Consider the following 23499-nt stretch of genomic DNA (forward strand, 5'->3'; position numbering starts at 1 on the left):
CGGTCAGGGAAGGCTTCCCAGAGCCCTCGCTGTCCTGGTGGAGCAGGAGAGTAGACTTCATGAGGACGGAGTAGGAGGTGCTGAGGAAGACAACCCCACGCAGTGGGAGGGCAGCACAAGAGCCCAGGGTGTTCAGGGGAGGAAGGTGCAAGGTCACTGCCCCAGGCTCTAGGAAAGCCCAGAAGACGAGGGCTGAGCAGGGTATCAGGCTTTGGTGGGAAGGAAATTTCTGACGTTCAGGAGGACAGTTTCAGTAAATGAGGCAGTGGAAGCCATGTTATAAGGAATTAAGAACTGAGTGGGTAGTGAGAATGCAAAGGTGGTATATACAGACCAGATTTCAGTCGGTTGTTCGTGGAAGGAGAGGAAAAACAGGGAGAAAGAAACCTCATTTAATAATGTCCGCTGGGAACTCCAGGCCCCCTGAGACTGCTGCAGGAGCTGCGGGACCGCTTCTTTTCTCTCTGTCTGCCCTGTCACCCACCCCATGTGATAGAAAGACCTCAACCTTCCCCTCCCCTGCCCTGAAGCACACTGTGTACCTGGTGCAGGTAGACGCCTGCACTGAGCTCCCACCAGCTGGGCGAGAGTGGGGTCTAGACTAACGCTTGTTCTGAGGGGGGATCTCAAACAGATGTACAGATGGATCCGTTTCACCTGTGCCACTGCCTTATGATTCAGCCACTAATCACTTAAAGGTGAGTAGGAAACCCACAGAAACTGAGACACCTCGAACCTTCCCTTCTCCACATCTGAGGAGCATCCAGGAAGCAGGCTGATCAGGAGTCTGTATGCTGCAAGTATCTGAGAGCATCTTAAAGTCCAAGGACACCTGACAATGCAGAGGCCTTGCTGACCGCTGTCCTGTGTCTTGGGCAGATTCCTGTGGATCCACAGAGCAATGACCCAAGTCAGTCGGACAAACAGGACGTGCTCTGCATGTGCTTCAGCCCCTCCGAGGAAACGCTGATCGCCAGCACCAGCAAGAACCAGCTCTACAGCATCACCATGTCCCTGACAGAGATCAGCAAGGTGAGTCTCGCCAGCAGCACTTCCTGCCAGCCTAGGGACAGGTCACCACTGGGCAAATTTTAATCCAATTCCTGAGCATAGGCCCATTCACCCCTTCATAACAAAGCAAAAGAAACTCTAATTTCAAGATGTCCTTGTAGGAGTACTCCAATACCCACAGGGGGCTGGGGTGGAGGACGCCAGAATCTGATTGTTGTAGCCTCTTTGGATGGCATCACCGACTCAATGGACATGAGTTTGAGCAAGCTCTGGGAGTTGGTGATGGACAGGGAAGCCTGGCATGCTGCAGTCCATGGGGTCACAAAGAGTCAGACACGACTGAATGACTGAACTGAGCCTCTTTGGAGAACACCTTGGAGGTCTCTCTCAGATTTAAATTGTACCTATCTTTTCCTCAGCAAGCAAGTGTACTTCAGGTGTTTAATGTACTGTAGTACCTGCTCCTGTGTACAAAGATGTTTATGTGTAAAGATTTATCATTGCTTTTGTTTTTAAATAATAAAGCCAGTATGAATACACTGTGGATATTGCAGCAAAAAGGATAAAAAAGAAGCACTTTGTACTTATAAAAGGTTCATTTTATCAAGCAGACATTACAGTTTTAAATTTGTATGCAGATAATAGCATGAACTCAAAATACAGCCTGCAAACTTTGGCAGAACAACAAGGAAAATAAACCACCTACAATCACATGAGGTTTTAAAATATCTTTCTCAGCAATGATGGTTTTTAAAATAATAACACTATTGAGTTATTCATACACTATACAATTCACCTACTTAAAGTGTACAATTCAATGGTTTTTAGTATATTCGTAAAGTTATGCAGCCATTACCACCATCAATTTTAGAGCATTTCTTCACTCAAAAAAAAATGCTCTTTAGCTATTATGCACCCAGCATCCCATCTGCCTCCCCCCAGCTCTAGCCAGTAACTTGTGTCTTGTGTCTCTATAGATCTGCCTTTTCTGAATGTTTCATAGCAATATGTAGACTCTTGTGACTGGCTTCCTTCACTTAGCACAATGTTTTCAAGTTTCATTCATGTTCTAGCTTGTATCAGTACTCTATTCCTTTTCATAACCAAATAATATTCCATTGCATGGATATATACCATTTTTGATGGTCTAATCATCAGTTAATGAGCATTTAGATTGCTTCCACCTTTTGGATATTATAAATACTGCTGCTATAAACACCTATGTTTTTCTGTGGAAATACATTTTTATTCTTCTTGGGTATATATCTAGGAGTGGAATTCCTGAGTCAAGTAGTAACTCCATATTTAACCACTTAAGGAACTGCCGGATGGTTTTCCCAAAGTGCTGACCTGTTTTATGTTCCCATCAGCTGTACATGAGTGTTCTAATCTCTCTGTACTTTTGTCAGCACTTATTCTTATCTGATTTTTAATTTACGTTCTTAACAGTGGTTGGTCTGTAGTTTTCTTGTGATGCCTTTGTCTGCATGTGGCGTTGGGGTAACGCTGACCTCACAGAATGAGGTCCAGGGAATACGGTGGAAAAGAGAGTTGCTTTTGTTTCAACACAAGGAAGATTTGCGTGTGTTTAAGAGCTCGTAGGCTGATATGTGAATCATTCTGCCATATACCCCAGACTGAGACGTTTTTATCATTTCACGTGGGGGGACCTCATTCACAAGGACTCAGAAAGGACTTCTCTGATGGCTGGATCTTCAGTCTGTCCGCTTTCTCCATGTAGAGGGGTGAGCTCACCGCACAGAGCTTCTCTCCCTGCTGTTAGGCGTGCCTCTCAGAGGGAAGGTTGCCTGCAAAGGAGAGAACCAGACAGAGAGCAGGATCTTCCGTAGAGAGGAGTGTTTTCACTCTCACTTCCAGGATGTGTAAGTCTCCTGCCTGTCTCCACGTGTACACTCTGCCCTTAGGCCCCCGAACTATACTCTGTTCGGCTGCCAGAGTGATCTTTTCAAAACCCAGATGTGGTTGTCACAAAATTCACATGTTCCACCACCTCCACCATTGTCACAGCCTCAACGCCTCGGTGACCTTCCGGTGCCCTGAGAAGAACTGAACTAGGTGCATGGGGCTGGGTGATGTCTGGCCAAGGCTGCGCTCTGCAGCCCCATCCCATCACTCCACCTGATAGAACGGGCCCTTTGATCACTAGGAGTCTGCATGTTCCTTCTGCCAAAAGGCATCAGCGCTCCTGCCTCTGCCTGGGGCACTCATACTCTTCCTCTCCCCCACATTAGTTCTTGTTAGTTCTTACTCAGCCTTCGAGGGGGAAGAAAGCTATCAGAAATGTGCTAGTAGAGACAGGGTGGTTGAAGATATTAGAGAAAGTATGGGAAGCAGGCGGAGAATGGGGATAATCTGTGCCTACCCCCTGTTGGCTCAGATGGTAAAGAATCTGCCTGTTATGTGGGAGACCTAGGTTCGATCCCTGGGTCGAGAAGATTCCCCGGGAGAAGGAAATGCCTACCCACTCTAGTATTCTTGCCTGGGAAATCCCATGGACAGAGGAGCCTGTCAGGCTACAGTCCATGGGGATCGCAGAGAGTTGGACACAACCGAGTAACTTTTACTTTCACTTTTCACCCCCTCTTTCTGACAGCCCAGCACCTCTTTCTGATATAACAGAGGTGGGTAGAATAGATGCAGGTAGTTTCTAAGTGGGGAAGGATCTGAATTTGAGGGAGTTGCCAGTTCAACCTTTGTCTTGGCTTGTGAGCAAAGTATATACACCTCATTGAGTTTCCCAATCATCACTTCTCATGCAGAAGTCCCAGGTATGATGCTTCTGATGACAAACACCTGAAATCTACACGTAACATGCAGACCTGTGCAATAGGATGCATTTTAACTTAAAATCATTCACCCAGTTCTCCTAGCTGCAGCTGATGGAGTCATACAGTCTCTCTGCAGAGAAATTTGGGAGTACTCATTAAGATCCTTAACACCATTCAGACCATTTTGCCCTGTATTCTATTTCTAGAAATGTATCTGTTGTGTGGGGCCCAACCTATTGTTAGTGAAGCCATCAGCTAAGAATACTGGAGGCACTCACCCACGGCTGCATCTCTCCCAGCAAGCCCCACACACACACTTCCCCCACCAGGGCCAGTGCTGGGGCCAGACAGTCCTTTTGGTTCTTATTACAATTGAAGGATGCACTTGAGCAAAATCCATCAGGGAAATTTGAGGAACAAGATTTTTTACTTACAGGTCCTGGAGGGCACATAGCATGCCAAAGGGCCATATGCAGTGAGGCCATGGGTACAGAGAGAGGTGGACCAGGGGCTCTGCCTTTATCAGGGTTTGAGGATGGGGTGTCAGGGTTTCGAGAGTTCACTATTTATTTAATGCTCATTTAGCCATGAGTGTGGGAATTAGGGTACAGGAAGAGTGGGATCATTCAAGAAGTCAGTTATTTAAGTATCCAGGGCTTTCTACAAAAGGGATCTTCAAGGGTGGGAGCAGCAATTCTTTAGCCGGTTGTTTTGCTGGTAACTGCATCATACAACTGCAATATGTTTATTCAAGCTGGAGGTCCTTGGAAATAGATGCCTTGAGACTCAAAAACTTACTGTCAGGCACTTACTCTACAACATCTAAAGAAGTAATCAGAGAGGTACACAGACTTAACTTGCAAGAATATTTAGTCCATGTTACCCCTTGATAGCAAAAAATTGGAGACCACCTAAATGTTCCCACAGTAGAAAAATGGATAAATTAAATCCTGGTGTATTTATAGAATAAAATATTTTATTGCCATTAAAATGTTTTAAAATAATAATAGCATGGGGAAATATGCATCGTGTTAAACAGCTTGCCCACAGCCTGATTTCTGCGCATCTGGCTGATCAACATCCGTGAGCAGCAGGGGAGTGGAGTGCCCGGCCAGTCTTCTGCTTCCTCTGCTCAGTCCGTCTCTGTGATCCCTCAGGGGGAGCCTGCCCACTTTGAGTATCTGATGTACCCGTTACACTCGGCATCCATCACTGGTCTAGACACTTGCATCCGCAAACCCCTCATTGCCACCTGCTCTGTGGATCGGTCCATCCGCATCTGGAATTATGAATCAAAGTAAGAAATGAAAGGCTTTGCTACTGGGGTACGCAGGATTTCGGTTGTTAAATTTTTCCATGCAGATTATTTTAGAGAGTTTTCCATTTTAATTACTTAGAAGCTTTCAGCTGGAAACCTTTTATAAAAAAATCAAGTCTGTCAGGCTTCCTTTTTCCCTTTTCACTCTTGCATGAGCTAGAAAACTCACTTTGTACTTTATTAAGTGTTTACTATATGCCATACACTATGCTTGGCCATGGGGACAAAAAGAAACCAATATCTCACCTCCTTCCATACCCTCCTGTGTCCTTCGACCTTTCCTTCCCCTTGCCACCACCACCACCGCCCCCCCCCCAAACTGGATCGGTTCTTTGTTTCATGGAGCTCTCCAGATCATTGTTTCATCCTTTCAATCCTGATCACTGCCCCAACAACCCTCAACTTCCAGCTATTTTATCCTCTGAGCACAGCTTCCCTGAGAATCTCCAGCCTAGACTGGCCCCAGAATATAACTTCTTTGCTTTTACATATAGCTGCTGGGGCTGCTAGCGAAAAAATTGTGCATTACTTCTGAGTTGGAGGTCTGAATGGAGCTGTATCTTCAACATCCCTAAACACCCCTCGATCAGTCCCTTCACATGCCATACTCATTGCTGAACACTATCCTCAAGTAACCAAAATCTAGAAAAAGAGGCACCAATAATTACAAGTAATAAAGTATCTCAAATGCTGTTATAAAATTACATACGAGATACAATGGAATGCTCAAGGGACTTAGTAGGCTAGACTTATATTCAGTAATGTATCTTTTCCACAGTTCTTTGGAACTATTTAAGGAATACCAAGAAGAAGCTTATACAATCAGCCTTCACCCATCTGGACACTACATTGTAGTAGGGTTTGCTGACAAACTACGCATTATGAATCTACTTATTGATGATATACGTTCTTTCAAAGAATACTCTGTCAGAGGGTGCAAAGAGGTAAGAACTTCTGGAGGTAAGTATCTTGGAAAGTCAGAGTTGAAATATCACAAATTAACACAGCTGAAGAGGTAGACCAAAGAATATCTTAGAGAATTTTAGTGGCTTAAAAAAATCCAATTTTTCCACCAAAGTTACTGAGTATATTGGTCCTATCCCTTTTCTTTTTTGCCCACCAGAGTATATCTTTGAACCAAACCGTGTGAGGTCCCACCTGCAATCTGTCCTCTCTGTGACTGTGGAGTAATTGTTTTTAAGCATTGAAAAGAAAGTTATCACATATTCAGAATCACAATTGGGAGGACAGGGTTGGCAATTGGGAGGGATCTGGGGAAATGAGCAACAGTGAAAGACAGTAGCAGCCTATCTGATTTCCCCCATCCGCATCCTGAAGATGACTTCCAGAAACAAGACAGAGCTTTATTCCCACTCTGAAACTTCTCCTACAGGCAAAATGAGTATTCCACTCTCTGATCCAAACAGCTTCATGATTCATGCACATTGTAGTGTCAGCATCTTGGCCAGTATGAGCTACAGGAATAGTGACATCAAATAGGCCAAGTCTGAGTCCTATTCACACCTCCCCCCAGTTCCCAATCCTGCATGTGGTGTCAGCGTGAACTCTTTGGGAAAAGAAGCTCCCAACTACAACCTCCAGGTAAACCGCTCTTTCTTTCACTCTTGGGCTCTCCCTGTTTTTCCTTGCAGTGTTCCTTTAGCAATGGAGGTCACCTGTTTGCTGCAGTCAATGGGAACGTGATTCACATTTTTTCCACCACAAGCCTAGAGAATATCTCAAACCTGAAAGGGCACACCGGGAAGGTGAGTGAGTGAGCAGTGTCCAGGGAAACAAGGGCACAAAGTCAAATATCATGCTGGCCAATGGGATATAAGAGAACAAAAGAGAAGTGATTCTTTTCTTCTTGGAGGTCCCTGTCTAGTTGAGGGAAAAGACAATAAAACAAATGCACATACAGATTTAAGTACTAACTGCAGAAAACTCAATGAAAGAAAAATGTGGGTTGTTAGATGAGGAAGTGGTGAGGAATTGACATGATGGAGATTGGGATGTTCACAAAGGCATAGTCCTAAGGAGTGAGTCAGAATTAACCAGACAGACCTAATGGGTCAAATAATTGCCGATAGGGAGCCAAAGACTCTGAGATGGAGATCGCTAGGGGTAGAGGAGGAACTGTCTGTGGTACTGAAAAATAGGTATCAGGAATGAAACTAGGCGTGAGCTAAGATTGGTGAGGTTAGCAGGGCCTGAGTTCTTGAAATCTTGTTCATGGAACCTTATAGGCCCTGGTAGTTCAGCTGGTAAAGAATCCACCTGCAATGCAGGAGAGCCCTGTTCCATTCCTGGGTCTGGAAGATCCCCTGGAGAGGGATAGGCTACCCACCTCCAGTACTCTTGGGCTTCCCTGATGGCTAAGTCGGTAAAGAATCCACCTGCAATGCAGGATCCCTGGGTTGGGAAGATCCCCTGGAGGAGGGCATGGAAACCCATTCAGTATTCTTGCCTGGAGAATCCCCATGGACTGAGGAGCCTGGTGGGTTTCAATCAGTGGAATCACAAAGAGTCAGACACCACTGAGCGACTAAGCACAGCACATACTTTATCCTCCCTTTTCCTTGAAATCACTGAAGACTTTCAGGCCAAGAAATGATATGACCATATTTGCATTTTAAAAGATTACTTTGGCTGCAGAGTAAAGATTGTATTGAAAGGGATGAGGGTAGAAGTGGTAAGGAGGTTGTTGTCTACATAATGATAGTATTTTGGAGCCAGATGGAACTGGTACCAATAGGAAGAAATGTATGCATTCAAAAGGTATTTAGGATGTTAAACTAGTAGCACCTGAAGGTAAAGTGGATATGGAGCATGAAGAAAAGGGAGACGCCAGAGACTGAAAGGGTGAGAAGTCAGCAGATGAACTTAGAAAAAGCAGTGGGAAAAGAAAGGCATTCTAGGCAGCAGGACGTGTTACAGGTGAGGGGGTGGGAGTATAGAACAGGACGGTGGTTTGTGGTTTATAGGCTGGAACACTGAGCACATCCGAGAAGTGATACAAAGAGGAGCTGGAGAAGTTCGTTGCATCATGGAGTGTGTGTGTGTGCCATGCCAAGGAACTGGACGTTAGTCTGTAGGTGATGAAGCAGGGCAAAGGCTAATAGAGTTTTGTCAAGAGAACACACTGGTCATAGCAAACACCCTTTTCCAACAACACAAGAGAAGACTCTACACGTGGACATCACCAGAGGGTCAACACCGAAATCAGACTGATTATATTCTTTGCAGCCAAAGATGGAGAAGCTCTATACAGTTAGCAAAAACAAGACCAGGAGCTGACTGTGGCTCAGATCATGAACTCCTTATTGCCAAATTCAGACTTAAATTGAAGAAAGTAGGGGAAACCACTAGACCATTCAGGTATGACCTAAATAAAATCCCTTATGATTACACAGTGGAAGTGAGGAATAGATTTAAGGGACTAGATCTGATTGATAGAGTGCCTGATGAACTCTGGATGGAGGTTCGTGACATTGTACAGGAGACAGGGACCAAGACCATCCCCATGGAAAAGAAATGCAAAAAAGCAAAATGGCTGTCTGAGGAGGCCTTACAAATAGCTGTGAAAAGAAGAGAAGCAAAAAGCAAAGGAGAAAAGGAAAGATATAAGCATCTGAATGCAGAGTTCCAAAGAATAGCAAGGAGAGATAAGAAAGCCTTCCTCGGTGATCAATGCAAAGAAATAGAGGAAAACAACAGAATAGGAAAAACAAGAGATCTCTTCAAGAAAATTAGAGATTCCAAGGGAACATTTCATGCAAAGATGGGCTCTATAAAGGACAGAAATGGTATGGACCTAACAGAAGCAGAAGATATTAAGAAGAGATGGCAAGAATACACAGAAGAACTGTACAAAAAAGATCTTCACGACCAAGATAGTCACGATAACGTGATCACTGACCTAGAGCCAGACATCTTGGAATGTGAAGTCAAGTGGGCCTTAGAAAACATCATTACGAACAAAGCTAGTGGTGGTGATGAAATTCCAGTTGAGCTATTTCAAATCTTGAAAGATGATGCTGTGAAAGTGCTGCACTCAATATGCCAGCAAATCTGGAAAACTCAGCAGTGGCCACAGGACTGGAAAAGGTCAGTCTTCATTCCAATCCCAAAGAAAGGCAATGCCAAAGAATGCTCAAACTACCGCACAATTGCACTCATCTCACACGCTAGTAAAGTCATGCTCAAAATTCTCCAAGCCAGGCTTCAGCAATATGTGAACCGTGAACTCCCAGATGTTCAAGCGGGTTTTAGAAAAGGCAGAGGCACCAGAGATCAAATTGCCAACATCCGCTGGATCATGGAGAAAGCAAGAGAGTTCCAGAAGAGCATCTATTTCTGCTTCATTGACTATGCCAAAGCCTTTGACTGTGTGGATCACAATAAACTGTGGAAAATTCTGAAAGAGATGGGAATCCCAGACCACCTGACCTGCCTCTTGAGAAACCTGTATGCAGGTCAGGAAGCAACAGTCAGAACTGGACATGGAACAACTGACTGGTTCCAAATAGGAAAAGGAGTACGTCAAGGCTGTATATTGTCACCTTGTTTATTTAACTTATATGCAGAGTACATCATGAGGAACGCTGGGCTGGAAGAAGCACAAGCTGGAATCAAGATTGCTGGGAGAAATATCAATAACCTCAGATATGCAGATGATACTACCCTTATGGCAGAAAGTGAAGAGGAACTCAAAGGCCTCTTGATGAAAGTGAAAGAGGAGAGTGAAAAGGTTGGCTTGAAGCTCAACATTCAGAAAACAAAGATCATGGCATCTGGTCCCATCACTTCATGGGAAATAGATGGAAAAACAGTGGAAACAGTGTCAGACTTTATCTTTTTGGGCTCCAAAATCACTGCAGATGCTGATTGCAGCCATGAAATTAAAAGACGCTTACTCCTTGGAAGGAAAGTTATGACCAACCTTGATAGTATATTAAAAAGCAGAGACATTACTTTGCTAACAAAGGTCCGTCTAGTCAAGGCTATGGTTTTTCCCGTGGTCATGTATGGATGTGAGAGTTGGACTGTGAAGAAAGCTGATCACCGAAGAATTGATGCTTTTGAACTGTGGTGTTGGAGAAGACTCTTGAGAGTCCCTTGTACCGCACGGAGATCCAACCAGTCCATTCTAAGGGAGATCGATCCTGGGTGTTCATTGGAAGGACTGATGCTAAAGATGAAACTGCAATACTTTGGCCACCTCATGCGACGAGTTGACTCACTGGAAAAGACTCTGATGCTGGGAAAAGTTGGGGGCGGGAGGAGAAGGGGATGACCGAGAATGAGATGGCTGGATGGCATCACCGATTCTGTGGACATGAGTTTGAGTGAACTCCGGGAGTTGGTGATGGATAGGGAGGCCTGGCGTGCTGTGATTCATGGGGTCGCGGAGAGTCGGACACAACTGAGCGACTGAACTGAACTGAACTGTAGGTGATGAGAAATAACTGGAAGGATTTAAGAAAACAAGTAACGGGATCAGAAAGATAATTTTCCAGATAGTATTGAAAATGGTTTAGAGGGAAGGGAAGCTGGAGTGAAAGAGGTCAGCTAGAAAGTGAGGGTGAGAGAGGAGCTAGGAACTAAACCATGGCTTTCATAGTAGGGACAAAGAGAAGGAAGCTATCAAGCTCCATCTTGGACGTGTTATGTTTGCTGTGTCCAGGAGTGTGGTATGTGAGAGTAGAAGTCAGAAGGAAGTCTGGGCTAAAAATTCCAATTCAGGGAAGTAGGTGGTAGTTAGTGGAAGTCAGAGGCATAGATTAGATCACTAAGCGCTCATGCAGAATCTGAGATCTTAGTCAGGAGACAGGTGACCAACATGAAAGGGACTGGTAAAGAAGAGAGAGACTGCAAATGAAGGTACAGAGAGAACCTGGAATCAAGGAATTGTATCAAAGAAGCCAGGGAATTAGTTTCCAGACAGATAAAGAAGTCAGTGACCACTGACTTCAGCAACTAACAGGTCATAAGTGTAAGTGCTATTAGGCACCAGTGTACTGAGAGCTACTGAGCTTCCTCCACTCCAACAGTGCGATTGCAGAGATGTAGAGGAAAGCACACCAGGTGAATGTGATGCTCTTTCTAGAACCATGCACATCTCCATAGGAAGCCCTACCTCACCAACCCAGGGGAGCAGCCATTTGTTCCATCACTTTACCAGAATTTATAACACTTGTCTCTAATCAGGGATATATGTTAGGTTTGCTGCTGCTGCTGCTGCTAAGTCACTTCAGTCGTGTCCAACTCTGTGTGACCCCATAGACGGAAGCCCACCAGGCTCCCCCGTCCCTGGGATTCTCCAGGCAAGAACACTGGAGTGGGTTGCCATTTCCTTCTCCAATGTGTGAAAGTGAAAATTGAAAGTGAAGTCGCTCAGTCGTGTCTGACCCTTAGCGACCCCATGGAGTGCAGCCTACTAGGCTCCTCCATCCATGGGATTTTCTAGGCAAGAATACTGGAGTGGCTTGCCATTGCCTTCTCCGATGTTAGGTTTACAGGTGTGCTATTAAAAGAAAATACAAAAACAAAAAATATAGATGGAGCATGCAACTAAAACCATGCATACAGGGAAATTTTTAACATTAAACATGTATTGGAAAAATGACAAAGATGAAAGTCAGTGATACCACCATCCATTGAAAAAGATAAGAAGTAGAACAGCAAATTAATTCAAAGAAAACAAATTGAAGGACATCCTAAGGATAAGAGCAGGATGGAACAGAGAACATTTACACAACAGAAGATCACCAAAGCCAAACATTGTTTTTTGGAATCCCAAAATGGACAAACCATTAGCAAAATTGTTTAAGGGAAAAAAGAGAGAGAGAAGATATAAGTAACCAACATGAGTAACAAAAAGGGGTTATCACTGCAGGTCCAATAGACATTTTAAAAGATTATAAGAGAGTATTATGAACAACTTTATGTAAATAAATTTGAATAAATAGATGAACTGACAAATTCCTAGAAAAATTCAATCTGTAATTTAAAACCTGACAGGAAAACTGTCACCGGAGAAGTATATCGAATTTTAAGGAAAGCATGACACTAATCTTGAGGGGCGGGGGGAACGCTTCTAGAGAATTTTTTTAAAAAAAGTAAATACTTCCAACACTGTTCTAGGAGGCCAGCATAGTTGTGATACCAAAACCTATCAAAGACATCACAAGAAAGGAAAATGGTAATCCAGTCTTTTGTGTAAACGAACATAAAGATGTCCTAAATAAATTATCATCAAACCAATCCAGCAATATGTTAAAAGGATAATACAACATGACTATGTTGATTCATTCTAGGAATACAATGTTGTTTTAGATTTTGAAATCATTAGTGTATACACGTTAATATAGTAAGGATTAAAAAGCATATGCTTATCTCTATAAATCCAAATATAATAAATCAATAACATTAACAGTATATCAATAACATTAACAGTGTATCAATAACAGATTTTAAAAGCACTTAAAATAATGGGGAATGTACGTTATTATAAAAAAATCTTATATAAGACATTTATTTTAAAAGCCTACAACAATCAGCACACTTGATTATGAAATTGTGAAAGAGAACAAAACATGATGCCTTCTGTTAGCCTTGTACTGAGTTCTATCCAGTGCAATAAGGTACGAAATGGAAATATACATTAGTCCATGTATGGTGCTCAGTCGACTGCTCAGTCATGTCCAACTCTTTGCGACCTTATTGACTGTAGCCTGCCAGGCTCATCTGCCCATAGGAATTCTCCAGGCAAGAATACTGGAGTGGATTGCCATGCCCTCCTCCAGAGGATCTTCCCAACCCAGGGATCAAACCCAGGTCTCCCATGTTACAGGTAGATTCTTTACCATCTGAGACACCAGGGAAGCCCAACATTAGTCCATGGGGCTGCCATAACAAAATAGCCCAGACTGGATGGCTTATGAAGAGCAGAAATTTTTCCTCACAGTTTGGAGGGTGGGGAGTCCAAGATCAAAGTGCCAGCACGATCAGAAGAGGGCCCTCTTCCTGGTTTCAGACTTACTGTAGCCTCACATGGTGGAAGGAGCGAGCTAGCACTCAGGGGCCTTTCCTAAGAGCACTCATCCCATTCATGAGGGGAGAACTCAGGACCTAATCACTTCCCAAAGGCCCCACTTCCTAATACCATCACCTTTGGATGTCAGGATTTCAACATATGAATTGAGGTGGGGCTGATGAGAGACAGAAACATTCAGACCATAGCAAAATAAGAGGCATGAAGGTTGGAAAGGAAGAAATAAAGCTATTACCATGGACAGCATAACTGAGTTTATAGAAAATTTAGAGAATTTGCAGATAAACTATTAAAATTCGTGAATCTGGGAGTATTGTTGGAAATGAACTGATTATATTTAAGTCCATTTTTACATAATAGTGACAAACAATCAAAAGATGTAATTTAAAAGGTAGTGCTCAGGCTAAGATATGGCTAAGGATGTGGCTGGCAGGACTGGAGTCATGGGAACACCCAAAAAGATGTCCAGTTGGTCAGGAGGTTGGCTACTTAGAAGGAGATTGAGAAAATGTGTTGGAGATACTAATGTATTAGAGATTATGGGAGCCAGTCGCTCTATTGGAGAAGGGAGTTACAAATATAGAAAAGGGGAAAAGCTAGAATGTTGTTTTTATTTGGTAGTTTTGTTCAGTGACTTGGTAAACTAATTCTGAGAAGTCATTTTTTCTCCTGCAGTGGGCAGCCTCAGACGTCGCTGCTCGGATGTTTTTCTTTCTTGATCTTTTAGCCTGGTTACCTAGGGCTGGTCCCTGGGTTGACCTTAGCCACTTAATTTGTCACAGATTATGCTTAAGGCCCCTTCCCCAGTTATATTTTCACCCTTTACTGTTGGATTTTTGTTTAGAAAACAGAAAACTGTGATTTTCCTGTCACAGTTCATGGAGTTTATGCTTTTGCTGCATGTTTAGCCAGAAACTAGTAGTTTCGAGCTTCCCTCTCTGACTATACCTGAGAGGGTGCAGCCTCAGCCATGCTCACCACCTTCCAGGCTGCCAGGCGTAAGCATGATGTTATTTCTAAGGCTGACTTCCTGGGTAATGCCCCTGGGTCAGAAGCTTATTGTTCAGTTAGTGTTGGTCACGTGTTGTGTTTAAACCCTTCGTGCCTGTGAGGCCTCCATCCTGCGTCAGTGGGTTTTTGCACAGCAGAGGAGATGCTTTCAAGTGTCCCCATATCCTGCCCTGATTTCTCCTGCGTGTGTGCAGCGTAGCACATACATCAGGCTTCCTGATCCCCACAGCTGTCTCTCATCCCGGAAGGGCTCTCTCGTCTGTCTCCTCCCCTTGTTCTTCCTGTTATAATTCTCTTACTCTCTGCCATTTTGCTTCTATCAGGGAGTTTCCAGCCTTCTCTTAACTGCCCTCCACCTAGATCTCTGCCGATTTAGATGATGCCCGTAGGATGAAATTCTCCATGCTCTGTTCCAAATAAGTCAGTCTCCTCCAGCAGAGCTGTGGAGCTCATTGTCTTATGACCAATGTCCCCCTGGGAAGAAGTTCTGCTCCATTGCACCAGAGCTGAGGGTGAGGGGTAGCGACTTTCTTTCCCAAGAGTGACCTCCCTACTCTGGGGATGGGATCCCTCATCTCTTCAGCTCTCCCCTCATGATGTAGAACCCCCACCCATTGAGTTAACCGGGGCAGGGGCGACTGGGGTGCTAGTATTCTCATGCTTCTGCACTTGGAGTAGAGCTTCCACCAGCAGGTGGGGACTGGCTAGGGGAAGGGAGACGAGGTCCTCTTGGCCACACTTGCCTGGAAATAGAGCTTCTGGGTGGGGATAAGAAATGCCGGCAGGTTTCCCAGGATGAAACCATAGCCAATGAGTAAGATCTAGGGGAGAGAGGGAGCCCCACCTTTTGGCTGTAGCTGCCCAGAGTACACTGGAATGAAGTGTTTGAGGATGACGAGGGTAAAGGAGCAGATCAGCGCTTATATCCCGCAGTCCCTGTTCCTCCTGAGACTGAGTAGATTCTCTTGAGTGAATGTTACTGCATTTTCTATATGCCCTTAAGACAATTGCCAGAGACTTTAAATAACTGTTTTTATAAACTTTTTGGCCATACCATGAGGCATGCAGGATCTTAGTTCCCCAACCAAGGATCAAACCTGCACCCCCTATAGTGAAAGCGTGGATTCTTAGGACTACCAAGAAAGTCCCTAAATAACTGTTTTTATGATTTTTAAGTTACCTATTATGTAAGGGATAGGCCAGCTGAGGTTCTTACTCTGCCATTTGGAAGTACCCTCTCTATGCAATTTTTGCAACTCCCTTTGAATATATATATATAAAATATATATGTATAATTATTTCAAAATAAAAAAACTTTTGTAAAACAGCAATGATTGATTGCATCATTATAGGAATTATTATGATTCAGTCTTTACATTCATAAAGTGAAACAAATGAGAATATTTCATCTTCAGTATTTTGCAAACGTCTGAGGAAATAGAATGCTAACTTTCCTACGAAGCTATAATTTGTGTTTACTGACGGGTGTGTACCAGGAAAGGACACTCTGCTTCAGCGTAGTGAATCACGTAAGGGGTTCTCCTCCTCTCCTTGAGAGGGGTGTGTGTGTGTGTGTGTGTGTGTATGAGTGTGTATGTGTGTGTGTGTGAGTGTACATACACACTCCCAACTGGGCACGTCTTCATCCTCTGTAGATTCGTTCGGTTGTGTGGAACACAGATGACAGCAAGCTGATTTCTTGTGGCACAGATGGTGCTGTGTACGAATGGAGTCTGTCCACAGGGAAGAGAGAGACAGAATGTGTGCTCAAGTCCTGCAGCTACAACTGCGTCACCATCTCTCCTGACGGCAAAATCATCTTTGCTGTTGGGTCAGACCAGACCCTCAAGGAGATTGCAGATTCCTCAGTGAGTCTGGCCCTGTCCCTCCTCTGGGCTGCTGCCTTGATCTGCAGAAGACAGCTTCCTGTGTTTACAGCAGAAAGGGGCTCTCTGAGAACAGGGCCCTTCTTGGGAGAACACCTGCCTCCTCATCCCTAGAGGATCAGCTCAGTAATTGTTACTCCTGGAATTTCCTGCCCAGTGCCCACCTGACTCATTTAAGTTGTGGGGCCCTTTTCCATTCTTCCTTTGCTTGCTGACTGTAACTTCTCTCTCTCTCACCCTCCGGGGAAGGAGGTCAGCAGCATCTCTAAATGGCGCTCTAACCCTTGATTTGCACCTACTTCCATGGGCTAAAAACAGAACCGTAGTTATTGCTATCACCTAAGCTTGCCTCCATAATTTTTTGGAAATCCCCAAACTCTGAAATTTTAAAATGATGCACCTCGGCTCCCAAATAGTTAAGGGAGGAAAGAAGAGCTCGGCAAGGACAGTTCCTGGAAAAGGAGCAGTGTCCTCCTGCACGAGCCCAACAGAGAGGAGGGTGTCTCTCCAGTATGCCCCCAGGTAGCCCCCAGTGTGGTGGTTTCCACGGTGCTGCACCAGAACAAAGCTTCTTCAGGGAGGGCCATGGTTCACATCTCTTGGTATCCCTACTAGGTAGCACGATGCATGGCCCACAGAAAACACCCAGTAAATAATTGGTGGCTAGGTGGGTGGGTGGGTTGATGGACAGTAGGGTGGACGGACGGATAGGTGGATGGATGGGTGGACGAGGGGACTAAAGAGTGAAGGAAGGAATGAATTCCCTGAGAGGGTCGTTTTGTTCCTATAATGGACATTAACTATTTGCTGAATAAATTTATGATCCACATCCCATTATTAGTTTGAGATACGTGATAGAACAGCAGCTGAGAGCATACTCTCGGGAGCCTGAGTGTAGGTGGGTGAGCTGAGGTGACTTACCTAGCATCTCTGTGGCTCTGTTTCATCATCTTTAAAATAGGGATGACAGTAACTACCTTAAGGGGCTTTTGTGAGGGTTAAATGAGTTACAACCCGTAAAAGCAGTAGAACGCTTCTGGGTATCTTATTAACGTTTCCTTAGTGTTATTCCTAACTCCTAGAACTGCTTACTCATCAGTTAAGCCACCAAGAAATATTTAGTATGTGCCCTTTTACGTGCCAGACACTATGCCAGATGCTAAAAGGGATGGAAGACACACATTTTTAAATCCGGAAGTTGCCCTAATGTTGCTCTTAAAAGCAAGGAGGAGAATGACCTGGGGACACTGGGGACATGGTTCCGCCCCTCACCCTGAACAAAGCTGGCTGTGTTTCAGGTGATTCGAGAGATGTCAGCATTTGACGTTGCCTACACAGCCATCGTCATCTCCCACTCCGGGCGCATGATGTTTGTGGGCACCTCGGTGGGAACCATCCGTGCGATGAAGTACCCGCTCCCTCTGCAGAAAGAATTCAATGAGTACCAGGCCCATGCAGGTCCTGTCACCAAGGTGAGGGGGACCATTTCCCTGGGGTTCAGTACCAGATTCCGCTCTCGAGAGATCCACCTGGTCCTGCCCGCTGCGTACCTGCTTCATCCCTTCTCCCTCCCAGCATCTTTTCTCTCCCCTTATTTATTAATCCAGCCAAGTGTTCAGTAAACACTTACTGGTTCTTAATACTCTTTGTTTGAACTACTCCTAGGAATTTGTCCTAGGAAGTGGTCAGAGGTGCCCCTGAAGATTTATGTACAAGGTTGTTCATCATATTATTTTGCATAATAATATGGGCCATTTGAGAGATGCTGTAGGGCCCCGCTCAGCTGTCCTCTACAGGCCAGCACCCTCATGTCCCAGCTGCTAATGGCTCACAGCTGTCCTCCACAGAGTTGCTCTGAACTAAAAGGAGACAGCCTGGGAGATGAGCCCCCATCCCTTCCCAGGGGCAGTAACGTGAGCACACATTTGTAAATTGTCCTTCCATCCCCCCTTGTGAAAAAGCAGTGTCCATGTTTCCAATGGGATCCTGAAGAACAGGCCCTGGGAAATGTGTTCTCTCTCCCACCTCCCTCTCTTAACTCCAATTGAACAATACCAGCCCCTGAGGTTTTTCATTAAGTCCCAAACTTTAAATTGACTTGCCTGCAGACACATCCTTATTAGGAAAGGATTTTTTCATTATAAACCGGAACATTCCTGTACTGAACCTGAGTCTTGGGTCCAAAGTAAATTACTATTACATATCTCCCCACTTTGCTTTAGAACCACTAAATTTTGTGGATGTTTACTTTTCTGATTATAAAAGCAAGATATGTTTATTTTAGGAATGAAAATCCTAATAGCATCATCATTAATATACTGATGCATTTTCTTCTACATTTTTGTGCATATGCTGTAAATAGATTGTATTGTATGTACTCTTTTGTTGGCAGCTTTTTTAAAATTTGTGCTATTATAGGCATTTTTTTATATGATTAAATAAATATTCCTCAAAAGCATGATTTTAGTAGCTATTCAAATATCCTATCACAATGATGGATCATAACTTATTTAACTCATCTCTTGCAGCTGGGCATTTCAGTTATCCCATGAGCTCTTGGATATCCTTATCTGTAGATTCCTATGAGCATCTCTGATTGTTTCCTAAGGCTAAATGTCTAGACAGAGAATGAATCCTGAGGGGAAGAGAATGGCCATTTTTAAAGTTCTTGACACATTTTGGTGATTGTGAGAAGAGAGTTTCCATAGTTGATACTTCAGTTTTCATTTTTTTATTTTGAAGTAACTATAGATTCACAAGAAATCTAAAAGACATCAAGGTCCCAGGCGCTCTTCACTTAGTTTCCCTCAATAGTCCCATCTGATGTACAGTGTCAAACCAGAAAACTGACAGTGGTACCAAGGTGGGGTCCTATGTCATTTTTTCTCATATACAGATGTGTGTAACCACCGCTGCACGCAAGACACAGAACTATTCCAGCACCACAAAGAACTCCCTCCCGCCCCCATCAGAGCCCCACCACCATGCCTAGTCTTCGGCAACCGCTGATTTATTTTCCACTTCTATAACTTTGACATCTTGATAATTTTATGTAAATAATCATACAGTATATATATGAAATTATCAAGATGTCAAAGTTTTAGAAGTGGAAAATAATCATACAGTACCTGGAGAAGGAAATGGCGACCCACTCCAGTATTCTTGCCTGGAGAATTCCATGGACAGAGGAGCCTGGCAGGCTACAGTCCATGGGGTCACAAAGAGTCAGACACGACCAAGCGACTAACACACAATCATACAGTATATGACCATTTGAGAGGAGATTTTTTTTCACTCAGCATAATACCTTTGATCTCCATGTCAGTTTTTTCATATGTCAATACTTTATTCTGTTTTCTCTGAGTAGAATTCCATGGTAAGGGTACGTCGTGATTTGTTTAGCTGTCTACCCCTTGTAAGATATTTGACTTTTCCCCATAGGTTTTGGGCTGCTACAAATAAAACTGCTATGAACAATCCCGTACTGGCTTTTATGTTAACATAAGTTCATTTCTCTGGGGTAATTGCCCAGGAATACTCTTGCTGAATCATATATTGCAAGTATGTTTATTTAGTTTTTCAAGAAACTGCCAAGCTGTTTTCTATTCCTTTCAGCATCACACAAAAGATCAAGTTTCTCTGCATCATTGCCAGCGTTTTGTATTATCAGTATTTTTCTTTATTTTAGCTGTTCTAATAGGTATATAGTGACATCTCATCACAGTCTTCATTTTCATTTCCTTAATAACTAATAATGTTGAATATCTTTTCATGTGCTTATTTGCCATCTGTATTACTTCTCCAATGAGATGTCTCTGTATCTTTTGCCCACTTCCTAATTAGATTATTGTGTGTTTTTTTAACTATTGATTCTTTCGTGTACCTAATAATTGACTGAAGATTCCAAATCCACAGAGAACATATACATAGCCTTATCTTTTCATTCATTCCCAGAAGCACGGGAGGGTTCCTGCCTCACTCTTTTCTAAGATCAGATCTTCCTCCCTGGGAGGCTGTGCCCAGGCTTGCGTGGGGTGGGGATCTTGCACAAGCACTGCCTCAGTCCTGGTCTCCACGGCCCGAGAAAGCCTCTCACCATGCTCCTTCTCCTCAGATGTCTCTCACCTTTGACGACCAGTTCCTGCTGAGTGTTGCCGAGGATGGCTGCCTGTTCACCTGGAAGGTCTTTGATAAGGATGGTCGGGGAATCAAGCGAGAGAGGGAGGTGGGCTTTGCTGAAGAGGTGCTCGTTACCAAGACAGACATGGAAGAGAAGGTAAGAATAGGATCTGACAAAGAGCAACAGGGAAATTGCCTGTCAGGCTGCGTCCAGTGTCCTGGGACCAGCATAGAGCCCCTCCCCAGCCTGTCTTCACCTGTGCCCGGCAGACCCCCACCACCACCATTGCATCCTGTGTCCTTCCCACCCCACCTGTGCTTCTGCCATGTGGTCACCGACTTACACTGAGCTGTACTCTCAGCCTGTGAGCTAGCTCTCCTCCCCTACTCTTTGAAAGCAGGTGCTGCTGCTGCTCAGTCGCTTCAGTCATGTCTGACTCTGTGCGACCCCATAGACGAGAGACACCAGGCTCCCCCATCCCTGGGATTCTCCAGGCAAGAACACTAGAGTGGGTTGCCATTGCCTTCGCCTTGAAAGCAGGAACTGTGACATAATTCTCTTTAATGACCAACAGTTTCCAGCACATGCCAGGCATGTGGGAATCAATAAATACTTACAAAATTAATGTAGCACATTGAATATTCCAGTTTTATCTGTGAAACTTAAATAACAGCTGGTATCTGGAACCTTCTTTTTAAAAAAAAAAAAAAAGTATTTATAAAACAGCCCTGAAATCCACTGCTTTCAATAATTAAACAATAAAAGTAATAATATCCAGTAACCATCCTTTTTGGGGGGGCTTTCCTGGTGGCTCAGTGGTAAAGAAGCCGCCTACTAATGCAGGAATCACAAGTTTGATCCCTGGATCAGGAAGATCCCCTGGAGGAGGAAATGGCACCCACTCCAATATTCTGGCCTTTGAGAAATTCAATGGACAGAGGAGCCTGGTGGGCTATAGTCCATGGAATTGCAAAAGAGTTGGACACGGCTTAATGACAAAACAACAGCAACTTTTTTTTAGGTTTGCCACAAGTCAAGCACTGTGCTAATTACTTTATAAGTATTTTCTCATTTAAATCTCCCGACTGGAGAAGATACTATTGTTTTCCCCCATGTTTCAGGAAATACTTTGGAGAAGTTGAGTGGCATGTCCGTAGTGCTCTTACACATAGAGCTCTTACAGTTAGGAGTGGGCCCAGAGCACCAATCCAGACTCCATCCACAGCCCACTTCCAGCACCATGACCTCAGAGGACCTTTCCTCCTGCTGATGCAGCCAACAGTCCAATCACATGTGTTTGGAGCGCTCTGAGCCCTATGCCCCCCGAGGAAGCCCAGTGGGTGGTATTCTCTCAGGGCGTACAGAGCATGCACAGCTGGCACTCACTGGCATTCATCCAGAGTTTAATGTGCATTCACTGAGTACCTGCTGTTTGCTGGTCACTGGGGTTGCATGTGTGGAAAGACAGGCCGGGCCCCGTGATCAGGAAACTCACAGTCACGCAAGGGACAGAGACAAGTGAAAGCAGCGGGACTGCCATGCCAAAAGGGCCCCTTAGTAGGATGATAGTCCCCTGGCGATTCTCGGAGATCACTCCGAGAGCTCCCTGGAACTTTCTGCAGGAAAGGGAAGTGGGAGGAAAGGCTGAGGGAGAGCCTGCGACAGTTGGGGTCTAACCTCCTGCAGGCAGGAACATGTGTCTCCTCCTCCTCCTCCTTCTCCCTTTTCTCTCTTCTTCCCAGAGGGGAGAGGAAGACGCCAAACAGGACACACCAGGCTGCACCGACGCCGGAGGTGTCTGGGCTGCCTCCTGACCCCCGCCCCCAGCTAGGCCTGACAGCGCTGCTGCCAGCTGGAAGTGACTAGTGTGTGTTCCCCTCACTTCTTGAAATTCCCTTGTTTCTTGGGCTCCATGCGCCCACACTCTTATCATTGCCTGTAAGCCACTGACTGTTCCTCCCCAGCAACTTTCCTGGCCCTTCCTTCACCTGGCCTTAAGTCACATTGCCCAGAATCCCCAACTCTCTCTTTTTCTTTACACTCTTTATGACATTCTATGTAACTGTGTGATTCACCCAGCCCCTTAATCATTCATTTATTCATGCATCCAACTAGTACTTGCAGAGGGATCTGCCATGTACCAGACACTGTGCCAGATCTGGGATTACAGAAATGAAAGACATAGGCAGTCCTGGAGCTTATATCACGGGAGAAGGTGTGGGTAAAATTTTATTCATTTATTTATTTTGGCCCTGCCACATGGCTTGCAGGAACTTAGTTATCCAGCCAGCAATTGCACCCACACCCTTGGCAGTGAAAGCGTGGAGTCCTAGTCACTAGACAGCCAGGGGATTCCCTAGGTAAAATTCTTAAAGGGAATCAAATGTGTAGTGAGCGTTATGAAGGAAACGGTGCTGTGGAGCACAGGGAAGGGACCCTGACCCAGGCAGACTGGTGTCTGAGGAAGGGAGCCTTGAACAGAGCCTCTAGGACGAGAACGTGTGCAGACGGGTGAGGGAGGGTGCTCTGAGGAGGATGCCCCTAGCTAGTGGGGCTGGAGTGGAGGGGTGCTGGAGAGAAAGGTTGGAGGTGAAGCAGAGAGAGACGGTAAGGGGGCTTTTATGGCAGGTTTTAGACTTTGGAGATGGTTCCTAAGGCCCCAGTGATGATCTGAGTTAGGCAATGACTTGATAGACTTGCATCTGGAGAGACTTCTCTGCCGCAGCCACGTGGAGAAGGACAGAGGCAGGAGGATGAGCAGGTGCTTCCAGTGCAGCGTGTCAGACCGGTGGTTCCGGCCAATAAATGTATCGCACTCGTCCCCGGACCCCCGGGGCCACATGTTCATCTGATAAGGTTTATTTGGTGCTGACTCCGTTGCCGGTCCTGTGCTGGGCTCCCAGGATAATGCAGGGAAGCAAGCCAGGCCAGGGCAACCCTCAGGGAATGGTCCGGTCAGGGGAGGTGAACTTCACCCACAGTCCTCTCACTCATCTTCACCACATCAGGTACCATTCCCTAAAACCTCTCCGAAATCTTTCCACTCTGCTCTGTTCCTCGACCTCTGGTCAGGCCCTCACCATCCCCCACCAGGACTGTGCAGGGCCCCTCAACTAATGCATCTGCCCTCAGTCCTTCTCTAACCCAGCCTGGGGGCACACTGCCTGGCTTTGGGCACTTCTCACAGTTGGTGATGATATGTCTACCTGACTGATTCAGTAAGCTGTAAGTTCCACGGAGGCAGGAATCCTGATTCAGCAAATACTTTTTGAGTGCCTACTGTGTGTTCAGCACCATTCTAGGTACCT

At 44.9% G+C, this 23499-nt stretch overlaps 1 protein-coding gene across 1 annotated transcript in view; it reads left to right on the forward strand.

Moving 5' to 3' along the window:
* CFAP57 (cilia and flagella associated protein 57) overlaps positions 1 to 23499 on the forward strand; it is a 71579-nt gene that overhangs the window by 14850 nt on the left and 33230 nt on the right. The window contains exons 5-11 of the mRNA XM_055403161.2: positions 880 to 1032; positions 4958 to 5097; positions 5897 to 6062; positions 6771 to 6884; positions 15841 to 16053; positions 17370 to 17543; positions 20186 to 20347. Coding sequence (XP_055259136.2) covers positions 880 to 1032; positions 4958 to 5097; positions 5897 to 6062; positions 6771 to 6884; positions 15841 to 16053; positions 17370 to 17543; positions 20186 to 20347 — 1122 coding nt within the window. The remainder of the gene's footprint in view (positions 1 to 879; positions 1033 to 4957; positions 5098 to 5896; positions 6063 to 6770; positions 6885 to 15840; positions 16054 to 17369; positions 17544 to 20185; positions 20348 to 23499) is intronic.

This window comes from Moschus berezovskii, chromosome 4 (genome assembly GCF_049115385.1).
Source record: "Moschus berezovskii isolate FMDL1 chromosome 4, NW_MosBer_1.0, whole genome shotgun sequence".
Classification (NCBI taxonomy): Eukaryota; Metazoa; Chordata; class Mammalia; order Artiodactyla; family Moschidae; genus Moschus; species Moschus berezovskii.